At 45.0% G+C, this 18687-nt stretch overlaps 2 protein-coding genes across 3 annotated transcripts; both read right to left on the bottom strand.

The window, feature by feature from the left end:
• Nucleotides 1-2388: 2388 nt before the first annotated feature.
• LOC124282766 lies at nucleotides 2389-4130 on the bottom strand. 2 transcript variants are annotated; one of them, XM_046718792.1, is made up of 3 exons: nucleotides 4066-4130; nucleotides 3017-3179; nucleotides 2389-2660 (listed from the first exon to the last, which is right to left on the bottom strand). In XM_046718792.1, exons 1-3 carry the CDS (start codon nucleotides 4105-4107, stop codon nucleotides 2476-2478), a joined length of 390 nt encoding a protein of 129 aa, XP_046574748.1. In that variant the 5' UTR covers nucleotides 4108-4130; the 3' UTR covers nucleotides 2389-2475. The 2 variants fall into 2 exon arrangements, with proteins under 2 accessions (XP_046574748.1, XP_046574749.1); XM_046718793.1 differs by having other exon boundaries at nucleotides 3017-3161; nucleotides 4066-4125.
• A 3865-nt stretch (nucleotides 4131-7995) lies between these two features.
• LOC124282748 lies at nucleotides 7996-10513 on the bottom strand. The gene is made up of 3 exons (XM_046718772.1): nucleotides 10359-10513; nucleotides 8830-8995; nucleotides 7996-8233 (listed from the first exon to the last, which is right to left on the bottom strand). The coding sequence occupies exons 1-3, from the start codon at nucleotides 10392-10394 to the stop codon at nucleotides 8049-8051; spliced, it is 387 nt and encodes a 128-aa protein (XP_046574728.1). The 5' UTR covers nucleotides 10395-10513; the 3' UTR covers nucleotides 7996-8048.
• Nucleotides 10514-18687: the final 8174 nt, after the last annotated feature.

Raw genomic sequence — 18687 nt, 5'->3', positions numbered from 1 at the left:
CTTGAGACAGCTACAACAGTTTTGTGGAATCAGTCCCTGATTGTAACTCTCATATTGACAATAGACTTGAGACAGCTACAACAGCTTTGTGGAATCGGTCCCTGATTGTAACTCTCATATTGACAATAGACTTGAGACAGCTACAACAGCTTTGTGGAATCGGTCCCTGATTGTAACTCTCATATTGACAATAGACTTGAGACAGCTACAACAGCTTTGTGGAATCGGTCCCTGATTGTAACTCTCATATTGACAATAGACTTGAGACAGCTACAACAGCTTTGTGGAATCGGTCCCTGATTGTAACTCTCATATTGACAATAGACTTGAGACAGCTACAACAGCTTTGTGGAATCGGTCCCTGATTGTAACTCTCATATTGACAATAGACTTGAGACAGCTACAACAGCTTTGTGGAATCGGTCCCTGATTGTAACTCTCATATTGACAATAGACTTGAGACAGCTACAACAGTTTTGTGGAATCGGTTCAGTAGATATTTGGATTCTGTTGGTTTCCTTTTGTATTGAGGTTATAGTATGATTACCAATGCCATTTAGAAAGTGGTCAAATGTAACATATGTTATATTTGGGATTACACTTTCTTAGTAAAGTATGCATTCTAGTACTTTTTTTTTTGAGTTGAGCCCCATCCGCGATTCGAACTCGCAACCTTTGTCTACCCCTCTGATAGCCGTGCCAATTAACACTTATCAGAGGGGTACACAAAGTCCGCAGTCTAGACTACCAGTTGTCTGACTTCCATTTTTTGTGGAAGTCGTGGTGCTTGAGCGGGTTAGGCGGCTGACTTTGTGTGCTGGCTGACTCTGAGGGTGAGTGTCGCGAGTTCAATCCCGATGGGGCTCAACTAAAAAAATATATACTAGAAAGCGTACTTTACTAAGAAAGTGTAATCCCAAATAAAACATATGTTACATGTTACGAGTTATAGTAGTTGTCAAGCGTTCGCTCCTCACAGTGAAAACCCAGTTAGATTTCCCGCATGGGTACAATGTGTTTAGCCCATTTCTGGTGATAATGCTGGAATATTGCTAAAAGTGCCGCAAAACTAAACTCACTCACTCACTCATTTTGTATCCTTGTGCAACAGTCACATGTTATTGTTTGGGCTGCCTCTGTGGTATGGAGGACAGAGCTATGCAATGAGGGTCAAGGTTGTTGATCACAGGTAGAGTCACACCAAAAGGCTTTAAGAGACAGGCAAACAAATGAGTGAAAGAATGAGCCCCTCACGTGTCGTCAGGGTTTGATGTTTCGCGTTGAGCCAAATCAGGACCAGATTTCTCGAAACAAACTTAAGTTTTTTCTCAAATTTCAAACTGAGTTTGACAATTTGAAACAGCTGAATTTGTAACTCAACTGCATTTTTAAAATAAAAAACCCCAAACAAATTAAGTAATCTATCCACCACACTCAAATTGTCTACTATGTTTGAGTTTAATATAGATTTCAATTCTTTCTGGAAAATGCATTTTGTCAAATTTGAGTAAAATCTATAACTTAAGTCAAACTCAAACTTAAGTTTGTTTCGAGAAATCGGGGCCAGGAACCTAACTCTGATGCAATTCAATCCCTGGTTTGGACAAGCATAGGTTGCTGATCATAACGGTCGTTTCTAACTTAGCCAATACAAGCTTTTTAAAAACGTGAGGTGGAATTAGGTTAAAAGCTGCCTTTGAGAATATGGCACTTGTTTAGCCATGTGCATGCATGTGTGTGGTGAGTGTGTTTGTATGCCTGTGTGCTCAGGGTGGATACAGCTCTTTGAGAAAGGTGGGGTGGGGGATGGGGCTCACACTTCATTTTACAAGAGTTTCAATGGGCATTTAATAGACTTTCAGGAGAATAGGGGGAGGGGTGTGCACCCCTGCAACCCCCCTCTGGATCCGCCTATGGTGCTTATCATAGTTCGAACCTTTGCTGCTGTATCCCTAACGTTAGTATGTGTGTCTGGTCTGACCTTGCTGTCACTCTTATTCCCGAGCGGACCCGTTGAAGATCCGGGGTAGAATAGGTCTTCAGCAACCCATGCTTGCCACAAAAGGCAACTATGATTGTCGTAAGAGGCGACTAACGATATCGGGTGGTCAGGCTCGCTGACTTGGTTGACACAGTCATCGGTTTCCAATTGCGCAGATCGATGCTCATGCTGTTGATCACTGGATTGTCTGGTCCAGACTATTATTTACAGACTGCCGTCATATAGCTGAAATATTGCTGAGTGCGGCGTAAAACTAAACTCACTCACTCACTAATCCCGAGCGCCATGCAGGGCAACAACAAGTACCACCTTTCTACGTTTCTGAGTATTGCCTGGTATCCATGCGGACGCAAGGCGTTAGGCAACAGAGACTTTAAAAAGTGGACCACAGTCCATGGGCCTTTATTGTGTATTGATCTAACTTATTTCGTTAGCTATGATCATCCAAAGCATATAATTTTCATCTTTGAGTCTCACTGCTTTTGTTTACAGAGGTATTTCCCAGGTGCTGGTCTGCGTTTCCCAATGGCTTGGATAGGAGTTATTGTGGATGGCGGGAAATACTGGCACATGAGAGACGATGCGCAGCCGCAGTCGCCATTTTGTTTCCACTGGCCGAAACACCATTCATTTTCGTTTAAGTAGGGCTTGCATGTTCCTGTGTAAGACAACGATTTTGTGATTAGAGTTCCATCCGTGATTGAACCTACACTCTCAGAGTCAGGCACCTAATCACAAAGTCAATGATCTAACCCACTCAGCCACCTCTGGCGATTAGGTGCCCAACTTGGAGAGTGTGGATTCGATTCTCGTCTGACCTAATGGTTAAAGCGTCACACAGAAGACCGAGGTTCTATTCCCCACATGGGTACAATGTGTGATGCCCAATTCTGGTGTTGGTTGGTTGGTTTGGGTGTGGTTTAATGCCACACTCAGCAATATTCCATTTCTGGTGTCCCCCCGCCCTGCTGGAATATTGCTAAAGGCGGCGTAAAACCATACTCACTCACTTACCCTGCATGGAGCTGAGCTGACGTTTGCTGACAATCAGAGGGCCAGTCTGTATCCCACAACACTCGTTCTGGGCACAGTCACCATCAGACCTACACACACGTTGGACTGGAAGACGGCTCAACGCACTGCATGCCACCATCGGCACCTGAAGTGTCGATAGTAGCCGATGAAAGTATAAAGGTCAATGAACCCCAAAACGTCAATAGTAGAAGAGAGGATAAAGAAAGAAATAATATTTTTACCGTGTCTCCTATCTTATAAACATCGTATACCGCCTCCGTGGTGTAGTGGTTAGAGCGTCCGCCCGGAGAGCGGAAGGTCGCTGGTTCGATCCCCGACCGCGTCATACCAAAAGATTCTGGTTAAAATATGGTACTTGTTGGTCCCTAATACCTGGACCCGCTCGGTATTAATGGAGTACAACATGAGGACTGGTGAGGTCGAAATTGGGTCGAGTCAGTATAATGTGCTCATATGACGACGTGCATGCTGGGATATTCATGCTTCACTGCGGCTGGTATCTCAGTGGGCTGAGCACTATAAAACCAGCAAATTAAGTCTGGGCCAGTACCAGCAGCGCCAGGCAGGACCAACAAGTACCATATTTTAACGTCTTTCGGTATGACGCGGTCGGGGATCGAACCCGCGACCTTCCGCTCTCCGGGCGGATCAGAACACCACGCTTACTGTATGTAGTACTCGTATAATTAGCACTAAATCTAAACCACTACATCAGAAAATAGTTAAGCGCTTACCAGTATATAATTAGCACTAATCTTACATCAGAAAGTGCGCTTACCAGTATAATTAGCACTAATCTTACATCAGAAAGTACGCTTACCAGTATAATTAGCACTAATCTTACATCAGAAAGTACGCTTACCAGTATAATTAGCACTAATCTTACATCAGAAAGTACGCTTACCAGTATAATTAGCACTAATCTTACATCAGAAAGTAAACGTACAGTAAAATAGCACTAATCTTACATCAGAAAGTACACTCACCCTTAGAATTAGCACTAATCTTACATCAAAAGGTAAACTTACCAGTAGAATTAGCACTATTCCAGATACAAATGTCGGAACCATGTTTGACGAAAGCTGTTGAAAAAATCACTTAAATCTGGGTTACAGGTCAAAGATAGTATAATGAATTATCTGAAGATTAGATACGTGTCTTGAGAGTAAATAGGCCGCGCTGACAGTAACAGGTGTTCATGTACAATTATAGTATGATCAGAAATAATTGAGAATTTTAGGAATATGTTTAATTGGATTTCTGATATAAACAACCTTGACCAGCTATCAAGTGCTTGGAGTCATTCAAGAGAGACAACTCCGTTTATCCTTTTTCATTAGTTTGTGAAGAGTTATCCCCCTTTGTTTACTTGCTAGCAGACGACATTTCAGTGATCCTCAGTGTGGATGATTTAGAGAAGAGGACTGACTGACTGACTGAGTTTAGTTTGACGCCGCTTTTAGCAATATTCCAGCAATATCACGGCGGGGGACACCAGAAATGGGCTTAACACATTGTGCCCATGTGGGGAATCGAACCCGGGTCTTCGGCGTGACGAGCCAACGCTTTAACCACTGGGCTACCCCACCGCCCCTAGAGAAGAGGAAGTTGATTTTAGAGTATTATAGGACATCAGATCAGCTAAAGTGATTTCAAGTAGAACAGGCATCCCTTTGTCCACTGTTTATCGTGTTTTGAAAAATATTGCAAATGGATATGGCACTGAGCACCAGGGAGGCGCAGGTAGGCCAAGAAAATTGACTGTCGGTGACAGGAGGCGGCTTGGTATTCTTGTTTCTAAAAACAAACGAAGGAGTTTAGGAAACTTAAGGCTGGATATGATTGATAGAGGAACTGTGGCTGTCTGTAAGGAGACAATTAGAACTGAGCTGCATGCAATGGGTTGGCAGAAAAGGCGAGGAATTCCATCACCGATCATGAAACCTGAACAAAAGGAGCGAAGGTTGAACTGGTGCTTACAGCATAGAAATTTTAACTGGGACAATGTGATTTTCTCAGATGAAAGTTCTGTGTGGCTGTTTCCTAATACACTGAAATTCTGGACCAAACAAACTGAAAAACCTTTGTATCAGCCCCCAAAGTACAGTCCGAAATTTAACGTGTGGGGTGGCATATTTGTGTAAGGGGCAACGCCCCTCTGTGTATTTGAAGGGTATATGAACAGTGAGCGGTACACAGATATTCTCGAGGGACATTTATTTCCATCTGCTCACGTGTTCTATGGAAATGTTTTGATTTTCCAGCAGGACAACGACCCAAAACATCGTTCAAAGCATTCACAGGCCTGGTTTCGGATCCAAAATATGACATTATTAGATTGGCCAAGCTATAGCCCTGCCCTAAATCCAATAGGAAATGTTTGGGACTTATGAAGGAAAGTGTCAATAAGAAAAATCTGACAAATATTGCTGAAATGAAAGAAGAGGTGGTCCGATATTGGGACAGCATGGACCACGACTTTCTAACTTCTTTGATCAGTAGTATGCCCCGCCACATTGAAGCCTGCATTGCTGCCCATGGTGACTTGACAAAATACTAACTGTTCACCTGTCTTTGAAACTGGAGTTATGTTCTGCTAATATTCACATTTAATACGCGAGTAATGAGTGAAAAAAAATAAATTCTCAATAATTTCTGGTTGTACTGTATTATTATTATTATTATTTGCCACATTTCTATAGCGCCCTATTTGAACTACTTCTAGATCACTCTAAGGCGCTTCATAAGTTGTTTTCCCTCGATCAATCTCAAACGGCACATTATATATTAACAATCTCAACGCCCTGGGGATCATACACCTCTTGCAGCCACTAGGCGCACCGAGTTAATGTGGCGTTCCCATCCTTACGAGGTTCTCATTCACAGCTGGGTGGACTGGGACACATAGTCACAGTACTTTGTCCAAGTTTACTGCACGTTACTGTACCCGCAACTAGGTGTTTGCACATATTCTTGTGGCCACCATCTGGTCATATACCAAAGGATTCGTGGTTTCTTTTAAGTGCACAGGGTTGTGTACTGTACACTAGGGGTTGTGACAACACTGAAGGAATCTGCACACAAAGTTGACTCGAAGGTTTTTACAGGTGGCTAGACCCCGGCACCTCAAGCTCGCTGGATCACTCGTCTGGCGCCCTAGACAGCTCGCCCCCTGTTCAATAAACCCTCGTTCTGCCGGACGATATCGTTTTCAGGGAAATCGTCAGGTTTAACACTTGCCCGGTTTAACGAAACGAGGATAGTCAAAACTGACTTGTGATGTTAAAACGACGCTACTCGCCCCCAGTGGGAATTTCGAGTAAAGATTGGTACCCTGGAATCAAAACTGGTGGAATGCTACGCGACCATACATCATTTGTTTGTTTAAATTGTCTGTTTGTTTGTTTACCGCCGCAAGCGGCATGTTTCCAACTTTATGACGGTGGACTGTAAATAATCATGGCGTTGATCAGATAATCCAGTGATCAACGTCGTGAGCATCGATCTGCGTAACTGAGATACGATGACACGCGTTAACAGAGTCAGCGAACCTGACCACCCGATACCGTAACTCGCCTCTTATTACAAGCATGGGTTGCTGAACATCCATTATGAACCGGATCTTCACGGCTCCTGAATAATTTGTCGATTTGTCAAATTTTCAGGAACGCTACCCATATTACCATTAGTCTCTTTGACTTAGAACCACAGGAATTAACAGAAACTAACATTTTGGAAAGAAGTAATACCAGTTTTGCGCATGCGTAGATTAATTCACCTCCTATACATGCACACCATTAATGAACAGGGCGACAACGCGACGTCACATTTTGGATTTCGAGGCACCAACGCATTAATTAAGTTTCAAACAAGTTTGTAGGAACATCCCTACTGGCCAGCATGTACCCGCTTCAGTCCCCAAAGCTTTTGCTTTAAGACAATCCAGTAATCCACGTCGACGGGTTGCCATGACATCCAAAAGTCACCGATCCTGACCATCCGATCCACAAAGTTCTTTACATTGATTCGTCGAAAGTTCGTTGGATGCTAGACTAACGCTTAGTCCCTGAATATATATTATTTGGATAGTAACAAATAAACCCATTTAAATTGAAAAGGAGTCCAGTAATCTGGGAAATCTAGACTTGCTTCATTTAGGGCTTTAGCAATGCAGGAACGGCCAGGCATTAGGGGAAATAATGTGGTTCAGGGACTGTGAGACAGACTAGTTGGATGCGAGAGCGCGGGTGATGTTTTATACAACAATCATCATTATTACAGAAGAATAATAGAGGTCTGTCAGAACGTTAGTCAGACTAGTGATGGACAGCATGAACACCGATCAACATTCCCAGAATAACCGATCACGCTCAGAAAGTCACGGAGTCTCAAGCATGAGCATTACTTACAGAGGAGTAATAATAGCAAAGAATAATAGCAAAGAATGAGTGAGTGAGTTGGGTTTTACGCCGCTTTTAGCAATATTCCAGCAATATCACGTCGGGGAACACCAGGAATGGGCTTCACATATTGTACCCATGTGGGGAATCGAACCCGGGTCTTCGGCGTGACGAGCGAACGCTTTAACCACTGGGCTACCCCACCGCCCCAATGATAACAAAGGAATCTAACACCGGATTAATGCTCGCAGGATACACAGGATTAGCAATAACAGGATCAGCATGAACAAAACAATCTTAACAAACCTTTAGTGTTTCTCCTTTGTTCGACAGCATAGGTTGCAAAACACATTTCGTCCCATAGCCTGGTCAGAACGCGGGTTCGAATCCCTCATTCTCTCTGATTATGATCCATCGCTGGACTTCACTCTCATTTTCATTAAAAGCTTGATTTTCGTTTTGGGGCGTATCATTGAAAATGATGACCATATCTCGCCTATAAAAACGTATGATCATAATACATCAATCTGGTAAACAAGAACAAAACACGAATGTTCTCCTGCATATTTTATATATTTCAAGTAGACGTATTGGACATGTTTCATCGCGATCTAGGGGCCCATTTCCTTTGGCTCGCAGAGATAGTTGCCTGCCAACATCTTCCTCTTCCCCCTAGTGACAATGCCCGTGAGGGGGTAACGGTGGCAGGTGAGGGAGGGGGCACACCCACAGAAGCCGTTCTGCTTCCAGACTCCACCGCACCACTCTCCGTGCTTCAGGTACGGCTTGCAGGTCCCTGCAAGAGTGAGTGAGTGAGTTGAAGAATATTATTGAGATATCTTGGTCGTCTTATTTCAGTTGATATATGTGAGGAATATATATGTTAGGGTTATATCACTAACAGATGATATGGCGCGATTCGAGCAATTGGGGTAACAGTTTCTGGTTTCTGTTCTAAGTGTCTGAGCGGAAATGTGCCCCCCCCTCAAACACACGGATACAGACGCAGACACACACAGAGACAGACACACACTCCCCCCTTAAGTCTGTTTTGTGTTAAGCGTAAACGGTTGCTAATGCCCCCCACCCTACCCAAAACACACAGACACACATGCACATCACAACGCATGCACACACATCACACAACACACACCCCACGTACACACGCATAAAACTCACATACACACATACAGAGTACACACGCGTGCGCCCACACGCACACGTACACTCCCCATTTATGTCTTTTTTTGTGTTAAGCGTAAACGGCAGTCAACGTCCCCACCCTCCCCAAAACACAGACACACATGCGCATCACAACCACACGCACAGACCACACGCACGCATGCACGCACGCGCACACGCACGCACACACACGCACACATGCACACACACCTTGTACAGTGGCAGGGTCGGGGGTAGTGAACACATCCCTCTTCCTGCTGACGATGAGGGGTCCGAGCTGCTTGGCACAGCACTCTCCTGTCCCACACTCCCCGTCAGTCATGCAGGACCTGGTCTTGGGCAGCTGTAGGACAGCACCATAGATTGCCGGCACAACCTGTTGAGGGGAACTTCAATATTTATAACTTCAATACTTGCAGTCAGTGTTGTTGTATTTTGCCAATCAAAGAAACTGTTTTCATCAAAATTTGCAATAAAATAGGACAACTTCTTCAGAACTTGATAGTTTGAACGTCAAAACACCCCCTTTCCTGTGTGAGGGAGGACTGCTCCATCTGACGTCATTTCCGGTCAATGGCGAGACAAGGCAGTATGTACTTTAACTACTGGGCTACCCATCACCCCTCCATTACTGTTTCAAACTAATGGATTCCCGACTAACTGTGTCCTAACTGAGTTGCTAAACTAATGGATTCCCAGATTGTGAACTAAAGATGTTTGGACTAACAAGAGTATAAAAATAAACTTTAAGATGCAACTTGACACATTTCCCATTTAACCGCTTCATACAGCTGTAACAGAACTGAATACGCTGTCAAACAAACACCTACTCATGATATGGCCACAGTCGTACAATCGACTCTGTTTTTGCAGACACCTCTTATGGATATGGAAATGGTTTTGTCGCTTCTATTAACAAGATAGATATTCGCCACCATTAAAAACATATAAAATTATCCTTGAGCCACAACGCGGGCTGAAGGCAAGCCTTGAAAGCCTTTCTGATGACGAGACATTGTTTCCTATGCAGCTCATGCTTGGGGTCAGTCAGGGAATGTGTAGATCCTGTATGCCAACAGCTCATGGAGGATGGACGGTCAGGTAAGCGACAATACATGGTGTTTTCAGTTTTCGTTAACCTTTTCCGTGTCTGCTAGTCGTTTGAAAGGTTGTTGACCCCAAAGAACAATTCCTGAGTATGTAAACATGACGTATGGCGGTCACACGTGGTGTGTGTGAATAGTTAGGTGGTGCTGTGTGGGTTTTCAAGTTTAACAGGGACAGGGGGTGTCACATTGTGACGGATGTGGCCCTCTTGTGTACTTTCCTTATTTACAATATATGGCTGTGCCGGTCTGTTGTCCAGATCTGTTGGGGTCTTGGTTTAGGGGAAGAGCGAGAGAAAGAGAGAGAGACAGAGTCAGAGGGAGAGAGAGAGAGAATCATTGAGAGTAGTAGATGACTAAGAATATAGTAGATCTCGATTGGTGGTAGAGCGGGATATACATGGATAGACACAGAGAGAGAGCGCCAGTGTGAGAGAGAGAGAGAGAGAGAGAGAGAGAGAGAGAGAGAGAGAGAGAGAGAGAGAGAGAGAGAGAGAGAGAGAGAGAGAGAGAGAGAGAGAAGAGAGAGAGACAGAGAGAGAGAGAGAGAGGGAGAGAGAGAGAGAGAGCGAGAGAGAGAGAAAGAGAGAGAGAGTAGTAGTAGATGACTCCGTGTAGTATGTTCCAACTTACAATTGCCAGCACGAGGACAGTTTTCAGGACATCCATACTCTTCACAGCTTGCAATCTAATCCCTAATGAGAGACTAGCACCTGTCTTTTAGTGATAACAGATATCATAAACCTTACGTTACTTTAACATTTGTCCTGATTGGAGTAGCTCTGTGTGAGTTAATGCTACACGGAAGAACAAATATATTTCACTCCTGTCAAAGTCTCTAAACAAGCGAGCGATAAACATATTCACACGTTTCTTTGCCCAAGCAGAACGTGTTGGCTGCGAAGAGCGAACAAAGGGAGATAACTCGTGTTAAATATATTTTTGATTAAGTATCGACGTTGATTGGTGTTCATGGTATCAACCAGTTGTTTTCAGACAATGGCGAGACACGATAGTACAATGTTCAAACTTTTACATTATCTTATGTAATTAATGTAATCATTAAGTTTGTTTGTTTAACTCAACACTATTCCAGCTATATGCGGCGGTCTGTAAATAATCGAGTCTAGACCACACAATCCAGTGATCAACATCATATACATCGATCTGCGCAATTGGGAAACGATGACATGTGCCAGCCAAGTCAGCGAGCCCGACCACCCGATCCCGTTAGTCACCTCTTACGACAAGCATGGGTTGCTGAAGGATAATTTTAACCAGGGCAGTCTTGAATGTTTATTTTTTAATGGACAACCAGGCGTTGTTTTCAGTGCAGATCTAGGTTACCTGTAGATGTGTTTATCTCTTAATTCTATAACATGAGTGAGCCGAAAAACAAACTCTACTTTGGACTCAATCTTGTTGGCGAAGCCAGTTGACATTTTTCGACAGTTAAATAATAAAAGTTAAAAATAAGAAACCGACATAGAATCTTTGATTATAAAATTTATTTATTTTCAATTCGGCAAAGAAAGCTATGACATACAATATGGTAAAAATACCACACACACACACACACACACACACACACACTCTCTCTCTCTCTCTCTCTCTCTCTCTCTCTCTCTCTCACACACACACACACACACACCTACCTCGATTCATATCAGTGATACATGTCATCTGCACCAACAATCTGAGTGAGTGTGGTTTTATGCCGCTTGTAGATTCATTCCAGCAATGAAAAGGGCTTCACATACTGTACCCATGTCGAGAATCGAACCCGGAACCCGGTTTAACAACTCGGCTATCTCAGTGCCTGTCATTATTGGGAGGAATCTATGTGCCTCAAAGCGGGGTTAAACCACTCACTCACAGGGAGGTCTCGGAATTAACATTGAATATGTGATAATGACAGTATTTTAATGTAAATCTCTTTACAATAATTAATAGTAAGTAAGCAACAAAACCAATAAGAACAAACAAAACCAACAAGAACAAACAAACAACCCACAAGAACAAACAACAACCACCATCAACAACAACCAACAAGAACAAACAACAACCACCATCAAACAACAACCAACCAAGTCAGAAACAACCACCAACAACAAGCAACAAGAACAAACACAAACAACAACCACCAACAACAACCAACAACAACAACCAACAAGCACAAACAACCACCACCATCAGCAACAACAACCAACAAGAACAAACAAACAACAAAGAACTCCAGCAACAACAACCCACAAGAACAAACAACCACCACCAGCAACAACAAATCGACATGGAATATCTGATAATGGCAGTATTTCGATGTAACCATCTTTCGACTAAACAACATCAACAACAACAACCACAGCAACCAACAATCACCACCATCAACAAACAAAAACAGCAAACAACAGAAACAACAACAACAACAAAAGTTTCGAGGTACCACAAATCGGACCCGAATGAGAAATGGTATCATTACATGCACAGGCATTTCACAACCAATAAAGGATGACGTATCTATGTTATTACCTGCCTTATCGTGATTTTTATTTTCGTTTCGACAAGGAAAACACATACCTGTTCTTTGATCTCACACCTGAGGCGATATTTCGTGACCCAAATGCGCCCCGATCTCACGAGCTCTGTCTCTGTACCGTTAATTCCAGCCCGGGGCGATACTGTATGAATATTATATCTTGCAACGTCTGTTGAGATTTATCAAAAGTGACACTCGAGACGAAAAGAATATAGATCCCATTAAACCACCTCGAGCATGATCCGCCCTTAGGCCATATAAAGAATATTCTTGGTTCTCATTGTGGTTTCTTTTCAGAAATAAGGTTGAGAAATTGTAATTTTATTTTCAAAATTACACAAAATTAAAACAATGAGAGCTTTATCTCGAATTTATTGATATCTCGAACTGATCCTATGACTCGGACCCTCTTTGTCTCGATTTCGAGATCAGATTACTTTGTCAAGAATGGATTGTTAACTGAGGTGAAGCTGAATGCCTGTGTTCTTTCTAGGATCGGTGGCGTAGCCTAAAGGTTAAAGCGTTCGCTTGTCACGCCGAAGACCAGGGTTCGATTCCCGCATGGATGTGTGAAGCCTATTTCTATGACTACCATCCCCGTCGTGATATTGCAGACATATTGACTAAAGTGGCTTAAAACCATACTCACTCACTAACTCGTGCATGTTGCATATTATTCATTAAAGTTGTAATATGCGAACCTTTTTTCGATTCAAGTGCACAATTTGCAACACCAAGAAAAAACAAACCAATTGATAACGCTATATTTAGTCAATGCAGTGAAGAGGAAATAGCTGTGAAAATCATATAGCTGAATGACTGAAAATCAGTGATGACACCAGGTGTTCGCGAAAAGGGCAAGGGTGTCCGACCAACCGGTAGCAACCGCCACTTACCCCTGTCTTGCGACGGCGACTTGTAAACAGACCACACAGTCAAATGAACCAAATAACCAGTTGTCACTTTTCGAATGACGAGGACTGCGAACAAGTTGAGAGATTCCGCTGTTTACAAGTAAGGAAAGAACTTAGTAGTCAGTGAATGAGTGAGTTTAGTTTTACGCCTCTTTTAGCAATATTCCAGTAATATCACGGCTGGGGACACCAGAAATGGGCTTCAGACATTGTACCTAGGGACACCTGAAATGGGCTTCACACATTGTACCCATGTTGGGAATCGAACCCGGGTCCTCGGCATGACGAGCGAACGCCTTAACCACTAGGCTACCCCCACCGCCTGCCAGTTGTATTTGACCACAAACTTCGCTTGTAGTTTCTCTGGTGTAGATACATGCCACTGGAAACCTTCTTGACGTGTGGGGTGTGAAAGACGTACCTTTGATGTGACGTCATTTGCATATTTATCGAATCGTCGCACTAACTTCATCAATGTTGTATCGATAACATTGTCAGTCATATAATATGAAAAGTTGATCTCGATCATTTGTGATCGGTCTTGTTATTCCGTAACAAACCGATGGTCTTGTTCCTGGTTCCGTTCGTGACCAACTCTTATTATTTCGAAACAACCCGAATAGCAACTCGTTCCCTGCCCGCGGCCATGTCTGGAACTGGGTTCCGTCTGTAGTGAGAGAAACAATCATAACTCCGCGCAATTTTGGAAAGCAAAATAACTTAAAAATAAGAAGAAGCGGAACACAAATGAGCATGCAACAAAAGTTTTATTTTTAGAATTTCGTGGGGAAAACAAGGATTTCTTTAAGTGGCCTGATCCGTGACCTCTGACACCTGCGAACAGGTGGGATCTGTTGACAAATAACACGTGACCTTGTAGTCGGTCGGAAAGATGCTACCGTACAGCAGAGGCCAGTACGGTTATGTGGTACCTGTCCATTATCCGGGTCCTGCTTTATTCACACAGGTAAATAATCAATCATCATCATCATAACCTCCGATCATTTTTTCTTTGGCTGACCAGAACAGTTTTTACAGTTATATGAATAGCTGAACATGTCATCCTCCCAGTTGTGCTACAGCGGCTGCTGAAGTCAGTGAAATATTTCAGTCTCGATGTACAGATCGGTTACAATGAAACCTCGTTAATACGGATGGCATTTTAGTGCAATTGTCCGCATTAACAAGTCCGGATTATCTTAACCATGTATGTATATGGGACTTCATGACTGAGTGAGTGAGTGAGTATTACGCTGCACTCACAACATTCCAGCTATATGGCGGCGGTCTGTAAATAATCGAGTCTGGACCAGACAATGCAGTGATCAACAACATGAGCATCGATCTGCGCAATTTGGAACCGATGACATGTGTCGACCAGCCAGCGTGCCTGACCACCCGATCCCGTTAGTCGCCTCTTACGACGAACATGGGTTACTGAAGATCAATATTCAAACCCAGATCTTCACGGGTAGGGAGTTCATGAGAGTAAGACCCTGGATTGCGGTGTTTCCGCATTATCGATGGTCGTACTAAGGAGGTTTCGTTGAATGTGGATGAGAGGTTAGACAGAGGTTAGAATAGCGATATTCCAACTGTGACGCCGGTCTGTAAACAATCGAAACTAGACCACGTAATCTAGTGATTGACATTATGAGTACTGGTTTACGCGATCGGGATACAAGATGCATCAAGTCAGCGAGTCTGACCACCCGGTCCCGTTAGTCGCCTCTTACGACAAGCATGGGTTACTGAAGATCAATTCTAACCCGGATCGTCACAGGTATCTACGTATGCATTCATTACTGAACAATGTGTTTTCGGCTTCCTGTCTTATACGATATTTGCTTCATTTTATTCAAGGGTTTTCGTGTAGCCTTGTGGATAAACATTGGCTTGTCACGCCAAAATACCGGGTTTTATTCCTGGTATATGATACAGGAAAGGGTTCTGTCACTCAGTTACTCATCTCGGCGCTATATGTCATAGCCGTATCTACATCGGTCAAGCCTTGGACATTCAACATCGTAACGGCATCACCGCACCGTTAATCCGTCGTTGGTTACCATGATCACTGGCTGCTAAAGACCAATTTTAACCCGCATTTTAGTGTGTGTGTGAGTGATATTCTCACCTTCTGAAAACAATAGAGTCTGGACCAGATAATCCAATGAATAACATTGATCCACACAATAGGACTACGATCACGTGCAACTGACCAAGTCCCCGAGCCTGACCAGCTGATCCATGTCTGGACCAGACAACCAAGAGCATACGATGGCATGCATCAACCAAGTCCCCGAGCCTGACCAGCTGATCCATGTCTGGACCAGACAACCAAGAGCATACGATGGCATGCATCAACCAAGTCCCCGAGCCTGACCAGCTGATCCATGTCTGGACCAGACAACCAAGAGCATACGATGACATGTGTCAATCCAAGCCAGCGAGTGCTGACCTGACCAGCTGATCCATGTCTGGACCAGACAACCAAGAGCATACGATGACATGCATCAACCAAGTCCCCGAGCCTGACCAGCTGATCCATGTCTGGACCAGACAATCAAGAGCATACGATGACAGTGCATCAATCAAGTCCCCGAGCCTGACCAGCTGATCCATGTCTGGACCAGACAACCAAGAGCATACGATGGCATGTGTCAACCAAGTCCCCGAGCCTGACCAGCTGATCCATGTCTGGTCCAGACAACCAAGAGCATACGATGACATGCATCAACCAAGCCAGCGAGCCTGACCAGCTGATGCATGTCTGGACCAGACAACCAAGAGCATACGATGACATGTGTCAACCAAGCCAGCGAGCCTGACCAGCTGATCCATGTCTGGACCAGACAACCAAGAGCATACGATGACATGCATCAACCAAGTCCCCGAGCCTGACCAGCTGATCCATGTCTGGACCAGACAACCAAGAGCATACGATGACATGCATCAACCAAGCCAGCGAGCCTGACCAGCTGATCCATGTCTGGACCAGACAACCAAGAGCATACGATGACATGTGTCAACCAAGTCCCCGAGCCTGACCAGCTGATCCGTGTTTTGACCAGACAACCAAGAGCATACAATGACATGTGTCAACCAAGCCAGCGAGCCTGACCAGCTGATCCATGTCTGGACCAGACAACCAAGAGCATACAATGACATGTGTCAACAAAGTCCCCGAGCCTGACCAGCTGATCCATGTCTGGACCAGACAACCAAGAGCATACGATGGCATGCATCAACCAAGTCCCCGAGCCTGACCAGCTGATCCATGTCTGGACCAGACAACCAAGAGCATACAATGACATGCATCAACCAAGCCAGCGAGCCTGACCAGCTGATCCATGTCTGGACCAGACAACCAAGAGCATACAATGACATGCATCAACCAAGACAGCGAGCCTGACCAGCTGATCCATGTCTGGACCAGACAACCAAGAGCATACAATGACATGCTTCAACCAAGTCCCCGAGCCTGACCAGCTGATCCGTGTTTTGACCAGACAACCAAGAGCATACGATGACATGTTCGAACCAAGTCAACCCAGGTCAGCGAGCCTGACCAGCTGATCCATGTCTGGACCAGACAACCAAGAGCATACGATGACATGTGTCAACCAAGTCCCCGAGCCTGACCAGCTGATCCATGTCTGGACCAGACAACCAAGAGCATACGATGACATGTGTCAACCAAGCCAGCGAGCCTGACCAGCTGATCCATGTCTGGACCAGACAACCAAGAGCATACGATGGCATGCATCAACCAAGTCCCCGAGCCTGACCAGCTGATCCATGTCTGGACCAGACAACCAAGAGCATACGATGGCATGTGTCAACCAAGTCCCCGAGCCTGACCAGCTGATCCATGTCTGGACCAGACAACCAAGAGCATACGATGACATGCATCAACCAAGCCAGCGAGCCTGACCAGCTGATCCATGTCTGGACCAGACAACCAAGAGCATACGATGACATGTGTCAACCAAGCCAGCGAGCCTGACCAGCTGATCCATGTCTGGACCAGACAACCAAGAGCATACGATGGCATGCATCAACCAAGTCCCCGAGCCTGACCAGCTGATCCATGTCTGGACCAGACAACCAAGAGCATACGATGGCATGTGTCAACCAAGTCCCCGAGCCTGACCAGCTGATCCATGTCTGGACCAGACAACCAAGAGCATACGATGACATGCATCAACCAAGCCAGCGAGCCTGACCAGCTGATCCATGTCTGGACCAGACAACCAAGAGCATACGATGACATGTGTCAACCAAGCCAGCGAGCCTGACCAGCTGATCCATGTCTGGACCAGACAACCAAGAGCATACGATGACATGCATCAACCAAGTCCCCGAGCCTGACCAGCTGATCCATGTCTGGACCAGACAACCAAGAGCATAAGACATGCATACCAGCTGATGACATGCATCAACCAAGCCAGCGAGCCTGACCAGCTGATCCATGTCTGGACCAGACAACCAAGAGCATACGATGACATGCATCAACCAAGCCAGCGAGCCTGACCAGCTGATCCATGTCTGGACCAGACAACCAAGAGCATACGATGACATGTGTCAACCAAGTCCCCGAGCCTGACCAGCTGATCCGTGTTTTGACCAGACAACCAAGAGCATACAATGACATGTGTCAACCAAGTCCCCGAGCCTGACCAGCTGATCCATGTCTGGACCAGACAACCAAGAGCATACGATGGCATGCATCAACCAAGTCCCCGAGCCTGACCAGCTGATCCATGTCTGGACCAGACAACCAAGAGCATACAATGACATGCATCAACCAAGCCAGCGAGCCTGACCAGCTGATCCATGTCTGGACCAGACAACCAAGAGCATACAATGACATGCATCAACCAAGACAGCGAGCCTGACCAGCTGATCCATGTCTGGACCAGACAACCAAGAGCATACGATGACATGTGTCAACCAAGTCCCCGAGCCTGACCAGCTGATCCATGTCTGGACCAGACAACCAAGAGCATACGATGGCATGCATCAACCAAGTCCCCGAGCCTGACCAGCTGATCCATGTCTGGACCAGACAACCAAGAGCATACGATGGCATGTGTCAACCAAGTCCCCGAGCCTGACCAGCTGATCCATGTCTGGACCAGACAACCAAGAGCATACGATGACATGTGTCAACCAAGCCAGCGAGCCTGACCAGCTGATCCATGTCTGGACCAGACAACCAAGAGCATACGATGGCATGCATCAACCAAGCCAGCGAGCCTGACCAGCTGATCCATGTCTGGACCAGACAACCAAGAGCATACGATGGCATGGATCAACCAAGTCCCCGAGCCTGACCAGCTGATCCATGTCTGGACCAGACAACCAAGAGCATACGATGACATGTGTCAACCAAGCCAGCGAGCCTGACCAGCTGATCCATGTCTGGACCAGACAACCAAGAGCATACGATGACATGCATCAACCAAGCCAGCGAGCCTGACCAGCTGATCCATGTCTGGACCAGACAACC

Source organism: Haliotis rubra, unplaced genomic scaffold, assembly GCF_003918875.1.
Source record: "Haliotis rubra isolate DU_JTF1 unplaced genomic scaffold, ASM391887v1 Scf302, whole genome shotgun sequence".
In the NCBI taxonomy this organism is placed as follows: domain Eukaryota; kingdom Metazoa; phylum Mollusca; class Gastropoda; order Lepetellida; family Haliotidae; genus Haliotis; species Haliotis rubra.
The sequence above is the reverse complement of the archived record's forward strand: the minus strand, read 5'-3'. Positions and strand labels throughout refer to the sequence as shown.

Bases quoted from the DNA above. Each gene is read 5' to 3' on its own strand.
- LOC124282766 (XM_046718792.1), bottom strand. From the start codon at position 4,107: ATGGTTCCGACATTTGTATCTGGAATAGTGCTAATTCTACTG. The intron at 3,180-4,065 runs GTAAGTTTACCT...TACTTTCATCGG, and splicing joins GAATAGTGCTAATTCTACTG to CTACTATCGACACTTCAGGT. The intron at 2,661-3,016 runs GTAAGTGAGTGA...TGTCTTACACAG, and splicing joins TCAGCTCAGCTCCATGCAGG to GAACATGCAAGCCCTACTTA.
- LOC124282748 (XM_046718772.1), bottom strand. From the start codon at position 10,394: ATGGATGTCCTGAAAACTGTCCTCGTGCTGGCAATT. The intron at 8,996-10,358 runs GTAAGTTGGAAC...TCCCCTCAACAG, and splicing joins CTGTCCTCGTGCTGGCAATT to GTTGTGCCGGCAATCTATGG. The intron at 8,234-8,829 runs GTGTGTGTGCAT...TCACTCTTGCAG, and splicing joins CGACCCTGCCACTGTACAAG to GGACCTGCAAGCCGTACCTG.